The 22047-nt window shown below is 44.6% G+C and overlaps 2 protein-coding genes across 8 annotated transcripts in view; one reads left to right on the top strand and one right to left on the bottom strand.

Annotated features, from left to right (window-relative positions):
- The first annotated feature begins 5950 nt into the window (after positions 1-5950).
- LOC310686919 (retinol dehydrogenase 12-like) lies at positions 5951-18501 on the top strand. Of its 4 annotated transcripts, XM_083461453.1 has the most exons (8): positions 6265-7727; positions 7762-8010; positions 9989-10107; positions 10871-11026; positions 13173-13277; positions 13844-14053; positions 15512-15701; positions 16836-18501. In XM_083461453.1, the coding sequence occupies exons 2-8, from the start codon at positions 7850-7852 to the stop codon at positions 16936-16938; spliced, it is 1044 nt and encodes a 347-aa protein (XP_083317579.1). In that variant the 5' UTR covers positions 6265-7727; positions 7762-7849; the 3' UTR covers positions 16939-18501. The 4 variants fall into 4 exon arrangements, with proteins under 4 accessions (XP_083317580.1, XP_083317581.1, XP_083317582.1 ...); XM_083461454.1 differs by lacking the exons at positions 6265-7727; positions 7762-8010 and adding an exon at positions 5951-6146; XM_083461455.1 differs by lacking the exons at positions 6265-7727; positions 7762-8010 and adding an exon at positions 5954-6083.
- Positions 18489-22047, bottom strand: part of ZFYVE26 (zinc finger FYVE-type containing 26) — a 43454-nt gene continuing 39895 nt past the window's right edge. For all 4 annotated transcript variants that reach the window (XM_083459481.1, XM_083459479.1, XM_083459482.1 and 1 more), the window contains exon 42: positions 18489-20959. In XM_083459481.1, the coding sequence (XP_083315607.1) occupies positions 20750-20959 (210 nt within the window). In that variant the 3' untranslated portion in view covers positions 18489-20749. The remainder of the gene's footprint in view (positions 20960-22047) is intronic.

The following is a 22047-nucleotide window of genomic DNA, read 5'->3' on the forward strand; positions in this document are numbered from 1 at the left end:
TATTCATGGCCAAGCTCTGCTCTTGTAAGATTCCCACCAGTTGAAACATCCTTTCGATTTCCACTAGTAACTTTCCTTCCACAGCCATTGTATCCATTGTAGTTTCACAGAATTCCCCCTAGGGGGAATCTGGTTACTTATTTGCCTTTTCACTAACAATCCTTTAACTGATTATTGTTACTTTGTTTCCAACAGTTTTGTCTCAATTATAACTCGTCTTAGTCCAGAGGGATCTTAAATGGCAATTTCTCACTTTAAACCGCCCGTTTGGCAGCTTTGACAGCTGTCAAACTCCGCAGCTCTTACGCAGGCAGAAAAGCAGGACGTTCCCGAGCCCGGGAGGGGGGGTTGTTTAAAACAAAAGTAAGGTTTCCAAAACTCCGCTCTCCAGCCCAAAATTTCCTTTAATTAAATCTTGGAAGTTAATGTCCTTTTTCACTCACCCCGCCAAGGGTAGGCTCTCCAGCTTAGCTCTTGTGTCGTTGCTTAGATCGTCTGCAAGGGGGGGGGGTGCGGACTTCCTTTTGGCACACCCCCCGGTCGTCTCTAATTCAGGGTAAAAATTTTTAAAGTCCCAATCCGTCTTACTCACGGGTAGTTCTTTCAGTCCAGATTTTCAAGGAAGGAAGTCGGCGCTCTCTGGTTATGGCTCGCGGCTTCGCTCCACCGAGGTAGCGATCGACTCTCAGTGCCACGCCACCCCCGTATCCCCTCCGCAGCCTTTAAAAAGGCTCTTTGCGAATCAGGGGGGGGCGCTTAAGGCACCCGCCGAGTCTTCAGTCCGCAGGCTTCCGCGCCTGCGGTTTTTAAGGGTCCCCGCGTCGCCGGCGCGGCAAAGACCCATCCTCAGTGGAGCCGATTCCCTCCGGAGCTCGGAGGAAATCCGCCATTTCCAGATCGCGTCAACCCGGAAGTCCCCTAGAGGGCACATTCTTGGAGGGAATAAAAGTGATCTATTCGGATCAAAGAGCTAAACTGATTATCAATAATAACTTAACTGACTCATTTGAAATCTCGAGGGGAACAAGACAGGGATGCCCTCTGTCACCTCTTTTGTTTATAATGGTGCTAGAAATAATTTCGAATAAGATAAGGAAAATATCAGAGATACGTGGAATTAGAATTGGTGTAAAATAATATAAACTGAAAGCATACGCTGATGATTTGATGTTATCGTTAGAAGATCCACAAAAAAGTGTTGGTAAAGTGTTAGAATTATTAGAGGAATTTGGAAAGTTATCCGGCTTTAAGCTAAATAAAACCAAAACCAAAATGATGACTAAGAACATGAAGGAAGATTTAAGAAACCATCTCGAGTCACAGACTGGGATTAAAGTGGTAAAAAAGGTAAAATACCTGGGAATATGATTAACCACGAAAAACATAAACTTAATGGAAGATAATTTGTATAACACCTGGAAAGAAATAAAAAAGGACTTAGATACTTGGAACAGGATAAAACTCTCATATAGGGACGCGGGTGGCGCTGTGGGTAAAAGCCTCAGCGCCTAGGACTTGCTGATCGAAAGGTTGGTGGTTCGAATCCCCGTGGCGGGGTGCGCTCCCGTCGCTCGGTCCCAGCGCCTGCCAACCTAGCAGTTCGAAAGCACCCCCGGGTGCAAGTAAATAAATAGGGACCGCTCACTGGCGGGAAGGTAAACGGCGTTTCCGTGTGCTGCTCTGGTGTCGGTTCGCCAGAGCAGCTTCATCACGCTGGCCACGTGACCCGGAAGTGTCTGCGGACAGTGCTGGCTCCCGGGCTATAGAGTGAGATGAGCGCACAACCCTAGAGTCTGTCAAGACTGGCCTGTATGGGCAGGGGTACTTTTACCTTTACCTTTAAAACTCTCATGGTCTGGAAGAATGGCGGTAATTAAGATGAATATACTGCCGAAACTGCTGTTTTTATTCCAAAATATTCCGGTAATTAGGGGAACCTCGGTATTTAAAGAATGGCAAAAAACTCTCTTGAAATTTATTTGGCAGGGGAAAAGACCGAGAATTAAATTTAAATTACTCATGGACCGAAGAGACAGAGGAGGATTTGCGGTTCCAAATCTGAGATTATATTATGAAGCCTCGTGCCTTTGTTGGATCAAAGAATGGATTGTTATAAAGAACACAGATTTCCTGGACTTAGAAGGTTTTAACATCAGATTTGGATGACACGCATATCTGTGGCACAATAAAGAAAAGGTCCATAAAGGATTCTCTAACCATATTATTAGAGGGCCACTGCTTGAGGTATGGGAGAAAAATAAAAAGCTGCTCGAAAGAAATACTCCCTGGTGGTCATCACCAATTGACATCTTAACAGTTAAAAAAATAAACACAGAAGGTGAAAGATGGACTTATGAAGATCTTCTAGTAAGAACAGAAAAAGGATGGGAAATCAGATCATATGAAGAGATAAAGAATAAATTAACAGGTTGGTTCCAGTTTCACCAAATTAATGCTCTGTGGACTGAAGATAAAAAGGCAGGGATGAATGAAAAAAAATCCAGATACCAGGTAGAAATATTAGAAGGTAAATCTAAACTTCTATCCAAAATGTATAACCAGTTACTAGAATGGGATACCAAAGATGAAGAGATAAAAGAAGTAATGGTAAAATGGGCGATAGATTTTGGATATAATTTAGAATATGACAGTTGGGTGAGACTTTAGAATAAAGGAATGAAATTCACAGCTTGTACGGCACTTAGAGAAAATATGGAAAAAATGATGTACAGATGGTACATCACACCTGTAAAAGTGGAAAAAATGTACAAGACTGGAGATAAAACATGTTGGAAATGTAAAACACATAGAATGTAGTGGCGTCCACCCTGTGGAACACCCTCCCCTCAGATGTGAAGGAAATAAGCAGCTATCTTCTCTTTAAAAGACATCTGAAGGCAGCCCTGTTTAGGGAAGTTTTTAATATTTAATGCTGCATTGTTTTTAACACTCGATTGGAAGCTGCCCAGAGTGGTGGGGGAAACTCAGCCAGATTTGGGGGGGGGGGGTATAAATAAAAAATTATTATTAGTATTATTATGTGTTCTCTTTTTTTAGGACACATTCTCTTTTTTGGGAGGAAATTTTCTGTCCCAGTAGATTTTTTAAATTTGCCAAAATGTCTCTGGCTATACTTTCTGAATGAGATACATATATAAGTGGTGGTTAAATACTTGCTTTCCTCCTCTCTCTTCCTGCAACCCCCCCCCCCCCAATATATCAGAGCTTCTATAGCATACATATAGTAGGGGTATTTAAAATGAGAGTCTCCACAGTGTCCTCTTTTTTTGCTCTTCAAAATATGGAAACCCTAACATGATGTGGATGCGATTACAATAAATAAGATGCTGGAAATGAATGAGGAAACACAAATAATCTATAATTCCAGTATAATGTCTAGGAATACAGTTGGAAACTATTAATCCCATGCACTCGGGGAAATGCAGTTTGGGAAAGGCGGGACACAAGCTGCATTTGTGAGAGCAAAAATAATAATAACCTCTTTTACCCAGTGCTCGGAGATTTAGCAAATGTATCCTCTCACACACTGCTCAGTTTACTGTACGGGTTTTTCTTTGCTCATCCAATGCTTTTCTAAGAGTAAAAGCAGCTGCAAGGGAAGCCAATGGAACGCAATGCCACAACGAAGATGCCTCATTGTCAGACAACGGAAAGGCCAGTCTTCACTTTTCTTCTGTCTATGGCTTCCCTTGAAGACTGATGGAACTTCCACTCCAATACTTAACTCTTCACTTTCCGGTGCACTTTTCAGAGTGGGGAGCGGGTTGGGGAGAGCCACGTTAGCTTTTACTGCAAAAGGCAACCGACGGAGTCAGGTACTGAAGGTATTGGGGCCTTTATATGTCCGGCTGTCCTTTGTCAACTACAAATTGTCACTGTTTTTTGTGTTGAATATATGCTATATGGCAATTTACACGGGTGGCGCTGTGGGTCCCTGCTCCTGCCAACCTAGCAGTTCGAAAGCACCCCAAAAGTGCAAGTAGATAAATAGGTACCACTCTGGCAGGAAGGTAAACAGCGTTTCCGTGCGCTGCTCTGGTTTGCCAGAAGCAGCTTAGTCATGCTGGCCACATTGAGGCATCTAATCATAGCCTGCATTTTTATCAAGGCTTATAGTTTGATTAGGGTCTGTATTTTAAAATGAGCTTAAAGATTTTCAAATGTTTTATGCCAGGCAGAAGACCAGCTGCCTAAGTACTTTGGCAAGATGTTTATCCTCCTGGACAAGGGGGCCCCCTGATTTATAGCAGAAAGCAATTCTCAAAGTCGTAAAAAGGGAATTACATGCTGAGAGCAAGGTTACACAGACCCTACATAATTAAGAGTTTGGTAAATAGTAAAATAAAACCATGTGCCTCCATTAAACTTGAAGCATATCTTCCTAAGGTTAAAAGGCCAAGAGCAAATGGAAAAGAAACTGGCTGGAGAAGGGGAATGTAAACAGAAGAGGCTTTTTTCCTATTTTATTTTGAGGCTGTAAACTCTTCCTTCCTATTACTTTGAGAAGGCTTATTCTTCTAAAAAGCTATCTATGATAATGTATGAAATATACTGCCTTAAATGTAATTATGCAAAGGATCTAGAAAGAAAGAAATGTTAAATTCTTATTTCATAGAGTCATATTGCTGTAGGAGACCAGAGGGGCAAAAGAGCCCAGCCCCCTGCCAGACAGGAGACGCCATCCAAGCAGTCCTGATATATGGTTGTCAGGCCATTGTTTAAAGACCTCCAAAAAGGAGATCTTTCATGATGATGCATGAGAATGTGAACCCAAGATCCCTGACATCTGTCTAAGATAAAAATTTAAAACTATTAACCATCTGTTTTGAAGGGCAATAGGGCAAGGAGGGCAAGAGGTGAGCTGGTAATTAAGGTTCCTTGTTGAGACAAATGTAAGATATATGACTACTTATTTGTCATTTATAGATAGAAGAATATATAGCTTTTTGTATCCCATAAAAGGCAATAGGAAATGGGTGTATCTTTTAGGATTGGTTATAGCAATCAGCCAATAGGAAATTCAACCAGGCTGATTGGACAGAGGCAGCCAAAGGAGGAGCAAGGGGCCTGGGCTGAGGGAATATAAGTGCTGGCCATAATGACAGGAGACCAGGCCAGAGCTTGGTAACCATATACCACTGTGCCTCTCATTTATTTGTCTGACAAATAAATAATTATTTTAATTTCTCTATTGCTGCGTTGAATATTTCATTCCAGCTAAGCGTTAACCACAAGCAGGGTGCTACAACATGACCCGGAAACTGCACGCTGGCTCCCTCGGCCAATAAAGCGAGATGAGCGCCACAACTCCATTTGGTCACAACTTTACCTTTACCCTTTACTTTATATGCTATATGGTAATTTATGGACCTAATAGGTATCTAAACCATTTGCACATGTTGCCATGCAACCAGTCCATGCAGAATGTAGGCACCCTATATATAGAAATGAGCAAACCAGTGATATTTTAGGGATCAGGCTATCAGGCGGGGCCCATTACTTACACCATAGGAGTCTACACAACACAAAACACTGTTGCTGTACGTAGGTTTTATTTTTTTATCTTATATTTTGGAAATGTATATCCAGTTTTTTTCCCTTTAATCCCCCCCGCTTAAACTATAGCTTGTTTAGTTTATACGTAAATCCAGCACTAGGTGGCACCAGCACTGAGAAGAAATGCTTTCAAATAAGCAAAGACTACCAAGTCGGCTTCCAATGCAAAACACACGGAGTTTTTACCGCAGAAGTGCCTTTAAAACGTAGCTTCAGCGACACGACGGGTGAAAAATGGCCAACGGCGTGTTCGGGCGCTTACCGGAAGCTTAGATTGAGTGTCGTTCTATTTCTTTCCTAAATCTACGGCGCACCAATGAATGGGTTCTCGCCCCGCCCCCTCTCTGCCCCGCCCCATCTCGCTCTCTCCCTCCCGCCAATCCCAGCACTCTGGGCGCTCACGCTTCTCCTTTCCGGCTGCTCCTGTGCGGCTTCGCGCGTCGCTGAGAGGTTCTTGCTGCGAGAGCCGGAGTCGGCGGAGAGGCGACGATGCTCGGCTTCGTGGGGTCCGTGCTGGCGCTGTTCGCGTCTTTCCCCCTCCTGGTATTTGTGGTTGCTCCTATCTTCAGGTCTGTGATTGGTGGGCTTAGACTTGCAGCTTTTTCAGCTCCTGCCTCTGCAACAACTTCCTTGGCTAAACGAGCTTCGACGTGATGAGGTTATATGGCAGATTTCAAAACTAAAAATCTCCTTTTGACACCGGTTTAGCTGTTAAATATTTCTTTCTTAACGCCTGTTTCTTCCTTCACTTACTGTTTTGGCTGTTTCGAAATTTGTCTGTTTTTCACCTAATCCATTCATTTCTTAAATGCTTTTGTCATAAACTCCTGTCTTTCCATTCCCCTGTTTATTTCGGTTTATTTTCTTATTTTTGTATTTCTCTGGTTTTCCTTTATCTTAGCCTTTAAATATGCTTTTTCCGGGGTGAGATGGGACACAACTGCAGCAAATAACTTGATTTTATGAAATTCAAGAAGCAGGGTGGGAAGGTGGAAACGTGGCTACCATGTTCTAACTGAAGTTAAAGTTCAGCAGATAAGGGACAGGTGGAAATTAAGGGAATGCAGATCTTCCCATCTCTGAGGTTTACTGACAGGAAAAACTGCTGTAATTTTAAAATGTATTGTGGAGAGGATTCCTAGTCACATCCTAAAGTACAAATGAAAGAGACAGGGTATCTTTGGGCACTACTTTATATAATTCCCTGAACCAGTTAACTGATTAGGAGGCTGTCAAAGGTCTTGGAATAAAATGATCCTGTCTTTGTATTTTCCTTGGGTAACTGTTCCTACCCATTGTGTAAGATTCCCACAATCTTCTGTTAGAAAGTTTTTACAGTAAAAGTTTTAAAGATCCATGTGGGGGAGGGTCTAAGAACTCAAGGGATAAAAACCGAATAAAACTGGAAAAACACTGCTAATACTAATTCTACCTTATAATAGTAATAATAATTTTATTATTTCTATGTCGCCCATCTGACTGGGTTGCCCCAGCAACTCTGGGTGGCTCCCAACAGAATATTAAAAACAATAAAACATCAAACATTACCCGAGAATGTTCTAAAACCAACTTAATTTACCTTTCACTTAGTTGTCTGTTATGTTTGCATAGTGTGTCTGTGTGAATGTTCTAACACTGTAAAAAAACAAGGACATAGCTTTCTGGTAGCTGATAATAAGGTTTTCTTTGATCAGGGGAGCCAATGGGGGGGGGCGGAGGAAGAAATGGGTTTTCAGCTCATGCTGAAAGGTGAACTGTGTTGCACCAGGGAAGAACATTCCACAGCTGTGTGATATTTTATGTTATGGTGATATAGAAATGCTTTTTAGAAATAGAAAATCTGGACTTCCACTGTGAAAGCCAAAGCACCTTGGACATTACTCAGTGACTAGAAGGAGTCACCCAGCAGATCTTAACTGCTGGGCAGAAGAATACCAAAAGAGGTGCTCCTTCAGATAACCGAGTCATAATTTCAGGGCTCTGTACATAAGTACTAAAACTTTGAATTTGCACAGTAGCATATAGGCAGCCAGAACAAACTCTTCAGAACCAGTGTCATATGATTCCAAGCAGCTTTATCCAAACACTCTGTTCTCTGGCAGTTGCAGCTGATGTAAAATACAATCTAAGCTGGAGGCTAACCGAGGTAGGCTGTCACTGTGGCCAGGCTGTCACTGTGGCCAGGCTGTCACTGTGGCCAGGCTGTCACTGTCCAGGCACAGCTGTAGCTGGCAAACTACCTGAAGTTGGAAATAGGTGCTCTGTGCCGTTGATGCTACTTGGGCCTCCAGTGGTAACATCTGGATCAAAGAGTACTCCTAAGCTCATGGGGAGTGTGACCCAGTTCAGAACTGGTCTCTTACAAGGCACTAGAACCACCAACCCACAGCATCTCTGTCTTGTTAGGATTCAGCTTCAGTCAAGAATCTCAAGGCAAGAATTGGTATAAACTTGTTGAACCAATTCTTGCTTCAATGTGATAACTGTGAAGATTAAAAATCTCTTTATAAACAACAAAGAACAAAACCTACCAGGTATTGGTTGGGCCGTATTGGTTCCATGCAACACTGAATATGATGCTATATTAGTTCCCATCCCATTGGCTGAGTTTTCTGAGTAGATGTTATAAAAAGAAGCCTTATTCACCAGATGCTCCCCAGCAGCTTTTGTTAAGAAAATTTCTCCTTATGGCTTCTTCCTTGAATAACTCCAGTTCAGTATAGGCTGGCATTACTGACTAATTGCCCCATAATTATTTGGTTTCTGTTCCCAGTATGTGTATGTTTTGGGTGTGGGGGGGCAGAGGTCCTATTAGCTTTTAAATTAATTTCATCCCCCCCCCTTTAGTGTGAAATAGCACTATTTTGTAATTAAACAATTATAGGAAGCAAGTAATGGAAGCCCCACACTTAACCACTGTGGGGAACAGGATCCAATTAATTGTGTAGAGACAAAGGGGCAATTTATCAGTAATGCCAAGAAGGGATGGAGGTAATAATGCCACACAAAAGCAAGATGGCAGACCTGTCCCCCTTCACACTATCCTAGTGGCATGGTATGATGTGATATCATAGAATCATAGAGTTGGAATAGACCACAAGGGCCATCGAGTCCAACCCCCTGCCAAGCAGGAAACAGCATCAGAGCATGTCAGGGAACTGCCATCAGTGACGGAGGGAGAGAGCAAGCTCCAGAGGGATCCCAGAGAGCGTCCCGGGATTGGGAGAGGCAGCCCATGGGGAAGGGAATCAGCGTAGCTCCAGTGGAGAAGGGGGGCAGATGGGGGAATCAGCGAGGTGGTCACATGACTCCTTGCCGGGGACCAGCAGGGAGAGGAAGGGTCCTCCGCTGCCTACGCCCTCCTTGCACAGAAGGCTTCCGCGCAGGGAGAGTAGGAGGAGACTGGGCGTCAAAGAGCTTCTTTGCTGGAAGAAGTTTAAGAAACGCCCACTGACGGATTCTGCCAGCGATTGAGACAGCCACGGGTGAGTGGCTGTCCGGACAGGAAAGGTTCACTCAGGCAACCCAGCCAGGTGTTGGCACAGGCTTACGAACGAGCAACCCCTAGAACCATTACAGAGCACTCCTGACATATGGTTGTCAAGCCTCTGCTTAAAGACCTCCAAAGAAGGAGACTCCACCACACTCCTTGGCAGCAAATTCCACTGTCAAACAGCTCTTACTGTCAGGAAGTTCTTCCTAATGTTTAGGTGGAATCTTCTTTCTTGTAGTTTGGATCCATTGCTCCGTGTCCGCCTCTCTGGAGATCTCACATCTCTAAATGGAATATCACAGCTATCTAAGTGAGGCTGATAAAGTGGGTCTTTCCACCCAACTGATACCTTCTCAAGGTGGCTATGATATGCTTACATGGCTCCTGATGGTGTGGGATTGTGTCCCAGAGAAGTGACTTCCATGTGGCTGTGTATGTGTGTGTGTTTAGGATTGCTAATGTATATTGGTCACATACAAGTTAGAAAAATAAGCGACAGTCCCTCTCCCCATCATCAACAGTTAACTGTAGGTGCAACAGTGGCCTGTAGGTGCAATCAGAAAAGTCTGATTAGAAAACGGGCCATTCAAAGCAAATCTGGAGAGAAATCTGGAGAGAAATTGTGAAGAGTGTTTTCTTTACGTCTGCATATGAGGGAAGGGTCTGTCATTCCAATAGGCACCTGCAGAGCTGTCTAGTAAGCAATTATCTTTCTACTTCTGGGCCTTTCTACTTGAGATACAAAGGTTGTGGTCTTGCTTCACCTTTTTGTTGTTGTTTTAGAATTATGGAGGTGAACTTTTCTCAGAGTCATTTTCATAGCGTAGACTTGACTGTGCATATTTAACATGTAAACAAAGTAGCAGTTTGCCACATTCATTGAATCTGTGATTGACTGATGTGTCCTTATTTTTGTAGGAAGTTTATTGCAGGAGGAGTATGCAAGTCTGCCGCGAAGCTCAATGGGAAGGTTGTTGTGATCACAGGGGCCAACACCGGCATTGGGAAGGAAACTGCCCGAGACCTTGCAGGAAGAGGCAAGTTGCTTATCCCCACCCACCAGCAGTTTTCTCCTGTGACAAGCCTTTCACAAGGCATGCAGGAGGGATAATAAAAAGGGCAACCCTAACCATGTATTAAATTCAATGGGGCTTACTACCTGGTGAGTGCAATTAGGCTTGCAGCCTTGAGCACTATCTGTGCTGAAGATTTAATTTGGCCAGAACACCTTCTTCTCATGTTTTCTGGTGTGATGTGGGAAGCCTTGGGAGACAAACACATGAGGCGTTCCCAAAGTAAAGGAAGGATTGAACTCTGATTAATAAGAATACACACAGAGGCTTGAACCAGCAAGATCCTGGGAAGGGTGTGTTTTCTTCACCTTACTAGAGCTGTAAATTAATAGTTTGTTTTGGAACAAGTTGGTCTGAAGCCTTCTTATTCCCTTATATTCTGCCTTTCTCAAGGCGACTCACAGCATAGATTTGAATAGATATGTCAAAGAACATACAATATATATAACTATTAAAAAGCAAGTAAGTAACCCTATAAAACAACACTGAAAACCATTAAACACGTATAAATTATAACACCCACCCTCCGAGGTGTGACTGACTGGCTAGAGATCTGAACAAATGGCATCATTTTATTGCTGGTCCTGTTCAACATACTATTGAAAATCTGTTGTAATTCTAAGGATGGGACTTGAGTCATTTACCTGGAACCTTTTTGAGCCACATAGTTTCTACTTTCTGTACCCCTTTGTGTTGTTCATTAATTCCCTGCTTTTCCTTTTTGCAGGTGCCAAAGTCATCCTTGCTTGCAGAGATATGGCAAAGGCAGAAAAAGCAGCCTGTGAAATCCGGACCACAACAGGGAATCAGCAGGTTACAGCAAAGAAACTGGACTTGGCAGACACCAAGTCGATTCGAGAATTTGCTGAGAATTTCCTCAAAGGTACCGTATTTTGCGCCCCATAAGACGCTCCGGCCCATAAGACGCACCTAGTTTTTTTGGGGGGAAATAAAGAAAAAAAAATTTATTTCCCCCCCAGGTGCGGGGCTGGAAGAACCAGGTCGGGGAACAGTGGGAAGGCACGCTCTGCCTCCCCGCTGTCCCCCGAGCTTGTGGGGCTGGCGATGCACCAGTCCCGGGAGGGCAGGCAGCTCTGTGCCGCCATCCTGAGCGGGGCGGGTCTTAGCGCCCCGCTCGGGATGGCGGCTGAGACCTGCCTGCGGTCCCGCGACGGCAGGCAGCTCTCTGCCGCCATCCCGAGCGGGGCGGGACTTAGCGCCCCGCTCGGGATGGCGGCAGAGACCTGCCTGCGGTCCCGCGACTCAGGCAGCTCTCTGCCGCCATCCCGAGTGGGGCGGGACTTAGCGCCCCGCTCGGGATGGTGGCAGAGACCTGCCTGCGGTCCCGCGGCGGCAGGCAGCTCTCTGCCGCCATCCCGAGTGGGGCGGGACTTAGCGCCCCGCTCGGGATGGTGGCAGAGACCTGCCTGCGGTCCCGCGATGCAGGCAGCTCTTTGCCGCCATCCCGAGTGGGGCGGGACTTAGCGCCCCGCTCGGGATGGTGGCAGAGACCTGCCTGCGGTCCCGCGACGCAGGCAGCTCTCTGCCGCCATCCCGAGTGGGGCGGGACTTAGCGCCCCGCTCGGGATGGCGGCAGAGACCTGCCTGCGGTCCCGCGACGGCAGGCAGCTCTCTGCCGCCATCCCGAGTGGGGCGGGACTTAGCGCCCCGCTCGGGATGGCGGCAGAGACCTGCCTGCGGTCCCGCGACGGCAGGCAGCTCTCTGCCGCCATCCCGAGTGGGGCGGGACTTAGCGCCCCGCTCGGGATGGCGGCAGAGACCTGCCTGCGGTCCCGCGACGCAGGCAGCTCTCTGCTGCCATCCCGAGTGGGGCGGGACTTAGCGCCCCGCTCGGGATGGCGGCAGAGACCTGCCTGCGGTCCCGCGACGCAGGCAGCTCTCTGCCGCCATCCCGAGCGGGGCGGGACTTAGCGCCCCGCTCGGGATGGGGGCGCAGAGCTGCGCTGGTCCCAGGACCGCAGGCAGCTCTGCACGGCCACCGGGAGCGGGGCGGAGCTTCTCCCCGGCTCCCGGTGGCCGGGCAGAGCTGTGCTGGTCCCGGGATTGCAGGCAGCTCTGCGCAACCCTCGGAGCCGGTCTTCCGAGGGTTGCGCAGAGCTTCCTGAAGCCTGGAGAGCGAGAGGGGTCGGTACGCACCGACCCCCCTCGCTCTCCAGGCTTCAGCGAAAGCCTGCATTCGCCCCATAAGACGCAGGCACATTTCCCCTTCATTTTTGGAGGGGGAAAAGTGCGTCTTATGGGGCGAAAAATACGGTATGTTTGAGACTCCTTGGTCGTGTTTGCATGTAATGCTAAGCCAAAGTATGGCTTGGCAAGAATGAACAAGCATGGAATAAAAAATGTGACCACTTTGCTCCTTCCCTGGTCCTCCTGCTGCTGTATAACTAGAGCAAAGCCATAATTGTTTTATGTCCAAACCTAGTTTTGTGGTTGTATTTTGTGGTTTATTTGCTCAAAATGGGGGGCTTGAATCCATGGCCCTGAGATTAAGATTCTCATGCTCTACTAACTGTTTCAACCCTTATTTGAAATCAGTTGCTTTTCTTCAAATATTTTGCTTCACTGTGTATAATACATGAGCCCAGCATAGAAACATTTCTTTGGTTGTTCAGAGACTTGGATTCCAACAGCACAATCCTATGTAAGTTATGTTGAGTTCAATGGGACTTAACACCCAGGTGAAAATGTATAGGATTTCAGTCTTACCATGACATCTGACACTGTAAAACAAGACTGTTGGGTTTGAGGTAATCAGAAAATCAGTTTGCCCATGACTGGAAATAAAACTTACTATATTGCATCAGGCCACCATTCAAAGTTATTGCACAACCTGTCCTCGTACATGTAGACCCATGCTCTGAGGCAGTCTGCAAGACTAATGAATCATGGGAGGAACTGCAAAACAGGAGTTAAGCTGACAGCCATGAGGCAGACCGTGTTGTGCTATCACTAGGGTTTTATCTTGGTTTTCCTATTTCATAGTGTGCCCTGCATGTGCTTTCTTGTAGAGGAGAAAGAACTCCATATCCTCATTAACAATGCAGGGGTTATGATGTGCCCCTACTCCAAGACAGCCGATGGCTTTGAGATGCATCTAGGAGTCAACCACCTGGGTAAGGTCCTGAGGTGTGGGTTGGGTGAATGGGTTTTCCCTTTTTACATTAATAATGTTTTGGAATGTTTCTAGTTGGCTAACAGTACTGTCGTATCTCGCCAGGTCCCGGGCACTACTAAAGATTAAGTTAAGGTTTGATTTCCCTCTGGTTGGTTCCATCACCAACTATTCCAGGACACACACACATTTAGGGTATCTAGAAATTTTACCTCTTTGTCATGACTTGAACATACATTTACCCCATTGGATGTGTGATGGGAGCTGAAATTGCCTATTATAATTACTAAAATACTTTGGCCCTGATTTCATACTCCCATCTCATACTCCCATCACCTTGAGCATTTTGGTTACACTGTTACATCCCCAGTCTTAAATAACTTTTGGGACCTGGTATTGCCACCCACAGAACTTCTCTGGAGGAATCTCCCTCTTTGGGGATTTTTACTTCATTTGGCCTTGTGTCCTGTTTGTCATACCGAGCGACATTCCTGTAACATTAAAAAGAGTTTTTGCTGCATCCTGGGTAGAATTGCACCCAAAGCTTCATCGCCCTTTCTCTTCCAGGGCACTTCCTTCTAACATTCCTGTTGATAGACTGCCTGAAGCAGTCGGCACCAGCACGCATAGTCAATGTATCCTCACTGGCCCATCATGGTGGGAGGATTCGCTTCCATGACCTCCAGGGCGAGAAGTCCTACAATCGGAGCCTGGCATACTGTCATAGCAAACTGGCCAATATTCTCTTTACCCGGGAGTTGGCCAGACGACTGCAAGGTGAGCTGGAAGGATGTAGCGGCCTCTTGTTCAGAATCTCATCTTAAAAAGAGCTTAGTGTGACTTTGTATGGTGGGAAACTGGGATTGTTTTTGGGGAGGAGGGAGGTTTAAAAGAGTGACCTATGCAGACGATGTCTCAGTTTTCTTAAATATTTGTTCAAGGATCTGGACAGACAGTGCAGATTGTGAGCTGAAATCAAAGGGAAGACATACTGTAGCAATCTATAGGTGCTCTATAGTTGCAGTCCTAAGTACACTTGAGTTTTATTTATGTACTTGTTTCTTTGTGCGAGTTGCACGGTGCCTTTCTGCCAAGGTGGTTTATAACTTTAAAACACTAGAACAAATGCACTGTATAAAATTCAAGGTGACAGAGCCCTCCAAGGCCAACTGGGAGCTGATGTTACGTCTGCTCCCTAGCCTGAGTTCTCTCACTTCTGCCTGCCTTCAGAGCACGCAGGTCTTCAACAGCCCCAGGAAGGTGGGGGAGAGGCTGCCCAACATCTCTGTCTGGCTGTTGATGGTTGTGTCAGAAGCTGATGCTGTGTGCTTCCTGGCTTGGCTACCCAGAGCTCTCATAGCTCCCAGTAAGTTTCTGAGCACAATTCAAAGTGTTGGTGCTGACCTTTAAAGCCCTAAACGGCCTCGGTCCAGTATACCTGAAGGAGCGTCTCTACCTCCATCGTTCTGCCAGGACACTGAGGTCCAGCGCCGAGGGCCTTCTGGCAGTTCCCTCGCTGCGAGAAGCCAAGTCACAGGGAACTAGGCAGAGGGCCTTCTTGGTAGTGGCGCCCGCCCTGTGGAACGCCCTCCCACCAGATGTCAAAGAGAAAAATAACTACCAAACTACTTTTAGAAGACATCTAAAGGCAGCCCTGTTTAGGGAAGCTTTTAATGTTTAATAAGTTATTGTATTTTAGTGTTTTGTTGGAAGCCGCCCAGAGTGGCTGGGAAACCCAGCCAGATGGGCAGGGTATAATTTATTTATTTATTTATTTATTTATTTATTTTTATTATTGGATTGCAGTAGTATGGAACACATTGGACTTAATCCCAGTCAACGATTGATGGGATTGAACTACACCTTCAAAAAGACAGCACATGTTGGCACCAGGGACTTTTTTTGGCAAAGGCTCTACCCACTAAATAGTTCCAAGGAAGTATACCTTAGGGTTGTATCTGGGTGTGTGTGTGTGCGCGCACGTGCTTGTTTGTTTTCAGGAGCAAACGACAGCCAGCGGCAATAGATTGTGTGTCATATCAGTACCGTTAAACGTACTTTTTTATATAGACACATGAGAAATACTTGTGTTTTCATTTCCAGGTGCAAACTAATCTTTTTTGTTCTGTGGCAATTCAGACAAACAAAATAAGGGATCCATTTTGCTTTTTATGTTGGTTTATGTGCCTGCTTCCAAAATGCTTTTCTAAAGCACGCATGATTCCTCCCTTGTAGGCACTGGCGTCACTGTAAATGTCCTGCATCCTGGAACAGTCTCTTCTGAATTACCCCGCCATTCAACTATATTAGATACTGTATGGAAAAGGTCGTCTTTCTTCTTGAAGACACCGGTGGAAGGAGCCCAAACCAGTGTGTATTGTGCAGTGGCAGAGGAGCTGGAATCAGTGAGTGGGAAGTATTTCAGGTGAGTTGAGGCTGTGGAAGAATTGGCATTGGGTTGCAGAGTGGGGAAACAATGGTTTAATCCAGATCTCAAGGATGTCTTCAGGGCTAAGCAACGACACGAGGCTTGGGAGAACAATGTCAACCGAATGAGTCAGATTGCAACCAGAACAAGCTGGACTCCTTTTGAGCCACAGAAAATGCAAAAAATTACCTATCAGGGACGGATTTTCCTAACGCCTACATCTCTTGTAAAGAAGGGAGGGCCCCAATCTAGCTGTGTGCATGATAGTAGACTGCTAACAGCAGTATCATATGGGCAGCACCAACTTTCTCTTGGGAAGGGCTGGACGTCCAAAACTGGCACCCTTGCCTAAATGAATGGTGATCTCAGGCCATTGTTGACCATGTGTTCTGCACTACATCTGTGCTTAACCCAGTTTTGCCCACCCTGGTGCTCTTGAGTTGGTGCTAAGACTCCCAGTTTCCATCAGCCCCAGTCAGCATAGCGAATGGTAAGGGTACTGGAAGTTGTAGTCTACTATCATTTGGAAGGCTGCAGGTTGGGAAAGACTGCTCTAACCAGTGATGCTGGTAGCGATCCATATTTGGGAGCTATGTGTACAGCCCTCCCTGCCCTGGGTTCTTAATGTAGCTGGGGATATGTAGCCCAAAGGCATTTGCTTCATGCTTGTTAAATCAGGCTGGCTGAGAAATTCCATCATAGTATTGGGTATTAAGGTGTGTGATGTCTCAGCTCTTCAAAAGGTAGAGGTAGGTTCTAATGCAACATGGAGATGCAAAGATACCGCTGAGCTGAATACATAGCAGCTACACCAACTGTTACGTTTGCAGGAAGTAGAGGCTGCATTTAGGGAAAGTGCAGACTGCTATAAACTTGTGCCAGCAGATAAGACGACTCAAGCGATGGAGACTTGAGCATGTATTTTCACATACCTGCTTCCCTAAACTGCTCCAATTCAGACACTAGGTGGGAGCTGACCGTTTTGTTTCCACTCCTCATAAAATCACTCCGCAGATAGGAAGATGAGAAGGGTTCTAACCTGATAGTTTTGTGTTTTTTTCATATTTGCTAGCCCCAGCTTTCGATTATGCCATCCTGAATTCCTAATAGAAACTTTCCTTTATGTGACAGTGACTGCAAACCAGCATATGTATCTCCTCAAGGACGCAATGAAGAAACAGCGAAGAAGCTGTGGGACGTCAGCTGTGAACTATTGGGCATCCATTGGGACTGAACGAGGGGTGATCTTTCCCTAGAGTTGTACATGCCTAGTGAGTTATTTCTTGGAAAAGGCAAACACTGTCAGAGCTGAAGGATGCAGCTCCTACACGGTCATTTGATACCCATGTTTTGAATTTTGTTTATTATAAAGAGAGCCGTTCAAGGCTTTCATATACACAACATAGCTATCAGCATGCTCTGGTTTCCAACATGAGAACAGCCATCCTCCTCTTGGTTTGATACATAAATATGGAAGGAGCAGTTGCCAAAATACAAGCATGCATTGTACCTAGTCTCTCACTCCTCAGTGTTGATTTGTTTGATAAATTAATCACTATTACATTTAGGTTCCTGATGGAGGTTAATTGAGATCTGTCAATCCGGCTACAGTAGATACTTGCTTGTACTGCTACTTTATCTTTTACGAGAAGCCAGCTTTTTGCTGGCCTCTGGAACATAAAATGTGATCAGAAATGGTGCATTGAGAGGTTTAGACCTGCAAATGGAATATTGTTTCTGGAAGCATTATATGATAGCTAGTTGAGGCCAGTTCAGTTCAGGGCAAGTTGAGTTTAAACACATAGGTTTAACTTCCATGTAGATTTGGGGTCCAATTACACTTTTGAACTTGAGTTGTGAGGATATCACAAAATGGCTGCCACACATTAAACACTCCACATAAGGCAAGCTGCTGAGATGAAGATAGGAGTTGCTTGCTCAAATCAGTAAGTACAAGGTGTGTGTATTCTGAGCTCCAAAACTCTTGCTTTAAGCCTCGCATTTTCTAGTCAACCAGCCAATTCCCACCAATGCAGAGAAGGCCAGCCTTTCTTCTTAAATCAGTTCTTCAAAATCTGTTTTGATTTCCTGCCCCATGACCAAATTGCCTCTTGTACTCAGGTACAGACATTTCTTGCTCCCTCCCTCTCCTTGGTGTCAACACAACTTCAGGCTGCTAGTGTATAATTTAGAACTATTTAATTGAATGTTGTCTGTGGGGAGAATGGCTAGTGGACCCTGAAAAGAAGAATGAACCAATCAAAGTGGTGGTGGGGGGCCTAAACAGACAGCATGGGGGAAAGCATGAAATAACTTTAATTCTCTCTGGGTTAAAAAGAGCTTGGTGGGTGTCCTAGTAGATATCTTGGTATTACAGTAGGGAGCTTAGCTGTAAATTGATCATACCATTATTTTGTATAACGTAAGTGCTTTGTTAGTATCTAACAGCCCTTTGTCAGAACAATAGAGCCATGGGGTGGGCATGGTATTCTTAATTTTCTGAGGGTAAATGAGAAATAAATCCAGCAGCATGCCTTTTGAGTATTTAGTTGTTGGACAGATAACTTTTACAAGGAGTCAGATTCTGCATAAATGTTTGGTGCTGTGACCTCAAGTTGGCTTACAGGAAAAAAAAGTTCTGCTTGCATCGAGGGGACTTTAACATAATTTAAGTAAAGTAATGCAAAGTCCATTTTCTTTGCTTTTAAACATTGATCTCTATGATTTAATTTAATGTAATTTAATACAAAATCCCAACATGTGTCAAAGTTAAACTAAATGAAATAAATTGACAAAATATGCTTTATTCCTGTTCATTATGGACAGAAGTTCATCTCTCATCAAGGGTCAACATTTGTTCATCTCATCAACACCAGTATTTATAAGGCAGGGCAATTTATAGGACAGGTTTTGCTGGTGGAAAAAAACACCTTAGAGTGAGCCACTAAGGAATTTTGAGTTGCAAACAATGTAAAGTGCATAGAGTACAGTGCAAAAGGGAACACAGAATTAGTCTAGAATCTTCACCATAGCAGGGTCTATTGTTTCTCCTGTGAAGACGTAAGTAAGAGACAGGCAAGGGAATGAGAGATGTATAGCAACTTAAAATACTGTATATAGGAATTAGTGCTTTTCTCTCCCCCCCCATGCTTTCCCATGAGAAAACTGATCAATACCACGTACAGTCACATCATGTTCTTCTGAAGCCCAGTAGAAATTCAGTTCTGACAGACAGAAAAGCAGCTTTTGTAAGCCTTAAATTCCTAATAGGATAATCTTCAAGACTGAGGAGGTGGAAGAACTTGAAAGCTGAATGTATATAACTTAAGCTGCAAGCTATTTCTGGACACCAAATCCCATGAGCTAATTGTTCCTAGCATTTGTGGCTATGATGTAATGCTAAGACCCATAAATAAAGGTCAACCATGTTAAAGTTAAAAGGAAAGGACGATATTAACCTTAAAAACCCGAGTGTTTTAAGGTGTAAACAATTAAGTATGCTTATGGACTGATTGTGCATCATGGCACAGCAGTTAACTTACCATCACTTTAGTGCAGCGACATCACCTACAATTCAATTCCTACACCCCCTTGTAATCAATTAGGTTCCCTTTTCACAGAAACTGATGGGCCCCATCAACTGAGTTGAAGGGTTTTAGCTGGATGCCCTGCCTTAGATTTAAAAGGAATTTTAAAGCCCACTGCAAATTATGCTTCCAATTGTGGTAACTGGAAAGACAGCAGGATAGACAGGTAATTAGCGAATGGGATGACAAAAACCAGGTACTGGGCATTACATTTAGAATCAGTCCAGACTCCCGAAGGGTCTAGGCCACGCTCTAAGTGGCTGTGGGGGCAACTTCCTCTCTGGATTCTATTTACTATTTAACTTTATACGTTGATTGCATCACATGGCAATGTGCAGAATTATGCACAGCTCCACTACTACTCATACTTACAGCAAGACATTGTGGCTTTCATTGAGTGCTTCTGGCTGACAGCAACTGCTTAAAGTTGCTGCTACAGAGGCAACTTTATTGAAAGATTTGTGGCAAACAGATTCCAAGCTTGCACAACTATCTCACCCCTATAATTGCTTGGCCTAAGCTGCCACTCTGCACTCTGCTCCAGTTAGTTCACATATACACACAATAGTTATTTCACTCAAATGTCTTCTGTTCTGCAAAGTTGGTTTTGGTCAATGAATAGATCATTAAAGTTTATGACTTGTGAGAAAATATAATTAAATCAACCACCCACTGGAGGTGTATTTTCTACAACAGAGAGGACAATTTTCTACAATAATTTTCACGCTATGCACATGTCGTAAAAAGCTTTGCTAAGTCCACAGATGGCAGCTTTAACAATTGGAACTTGTTTCCAAATTTCACATATCAAACCAGTTTAAGGATCTTACAACTGACCAGTGGTACAAGTACAGTTTGCTCCAGGAATTAGGCTATCCTAGTATCTGTCAATTAGCAGCAGTACAAAGTGCATCTCAGCAAACTTGTGTGTTTCTCGAAACAGGAAAGGAAGCTTCCTCCTCATAAGAATTTCCCATTGCTTTCCAATACCTATAGGAGAAACAGCACATACCTGTACAAAAGCAAATCCTAGAGATGTATCTGCTACATATTCCAAAATTCAAAACCCACATTACTATCTCTTTATACAGCTTTGCCTGTGATACAGTTTTGCTTTAGCAGAATCACAAGATAAGTTCCAAACTAGATTTAACCGTTGTGGGTTTTAAATTAATAAAACAATGCCCAGGGGATACATGTACTGATAGCAGCACAGGAGAATATGGTTGATGAAAGACTGAAACATTAACAGAACACACCCTGAGGTAGAGATAGTTGGTTGTCATCAGGACATGATTGGCACTTTTAGTCAGCAGTCTTTTCCTTTTCAGAAGAGGCATTGGAGCAGCTCCTTTCCAACCCGCCGCCATACATAGACTAAGCTGATCTGACCAACACAATGCAGAGCCTTCCCTTTATAAAAAAGCAAACCACCAACAATGATACGCTTGATGGAAGTCACTTCTTGGAGCCCTGAGTGAGCCAGCTTCTTGGTTTGGTGTGGTGCACTGAAAGCCACTGGCTGCAGATGGCTTGCACCACATCTTCCCCACTATCCTCAGCCAACTGCCGTACATGCAGGACCAACTGCACAGCGCGAGCGTTTTCTTGTCTCACTGAGACCAGGTAAGCGGAACGTAGCTTGTGGCATTTCAGATATGCTTGGATCTGAAACAGAGAGAGAAAAGGGTGGGATTTTTCCTTCTGCAAGTGAATTTCTACTTAACAGGATGGGGCTCTCTCACCACCTTCCTGGTATAGCCCCGTACACTTCCACCCTCTCCCTTGCCAATCTGCTTGAGGGCTGGGGGAATCCTCTAGAAAAGCATGGGATGTGATGGAAAGGATTGCAGCTGGACGTGGGAATCGGTCAAAACACAGGGAATAGAGAGAAGAGTCAGACCACTGATCCACCTAATTCAGTGTCCTCAACACTGCCTAGCAGCAGCTCTCCAAGGTTTCAGACAGGAGAGCCCTATGTGAAGATGGTGAGGATTGGACCTTTTGAATGCAAAGCATGTGCTCTGCCATTGAGCCACAACCTTTCTCTAAGAGTGACAAACCTCCACAAACCTTATGTGAGTGGAAATGTGGGAACTTTTGAATCAGAGCCAAAAAGCATTAGCTGGGTCCCTAGAATGGCAATACACACGCAAGGTTGGGACGATTCCAAGTATTGGAACAGCTGGCATGGCTGCTCTGTTGATCAGGAACTGGAATGCATTAATTACCAAATCTTAAAATAAATCTCAATACTGATCAGCCTGGGAAGTTGGCTAGGACAAATTCAATTTCTGTCTGGAGCTTTTAGAATTGACAAACAAGTGATCAGAATGGATATTGCTTTAGTCTCAAGGATACTATACATCTTTCCTTTCCCGTTGTTTATTTAACAAAGGGTGGGGAATCTGAGGCCCTCCTGGTTAACTACACTGCTTTTGGCTGATGGAATTACATCCCTGCACCGTCTGGAGGGTCCAAATTCCCCACCAGCCATTCAACCTACCATTTTTTCCATTGCATAAAAAGAATGAAGCTCGTTTAAGAGAATTGGGGTTTCAATATCCACTATTCGAGAAGCCCTATTTGAAAAATAGCACAAAGCTATGCTGTTTCATTCGTGAAAAGCAAGTATTTTAGTTGTGGCTTTCTCTGAGAGCAGCAGCCTTTTGCAAAGAGAATTTACCAGCATTAGAAACACTACAATGGATGTGTTCACTAACAGGAGAGAAAGAATCAAATTCTGGAATAATGAG

The sequence above is a fragment of the Podarcis liolepis genome, assembly GCF_965112155.1.
Source record: "Podarcis liolepis genome assembly, chromosome: 1".
Lineage (NCBI taxonomy): Eukaryota > Metazoa > Chordata > Lepidosauria > Squamata > Lacertidae > Podarcis > Podarcis liolepis.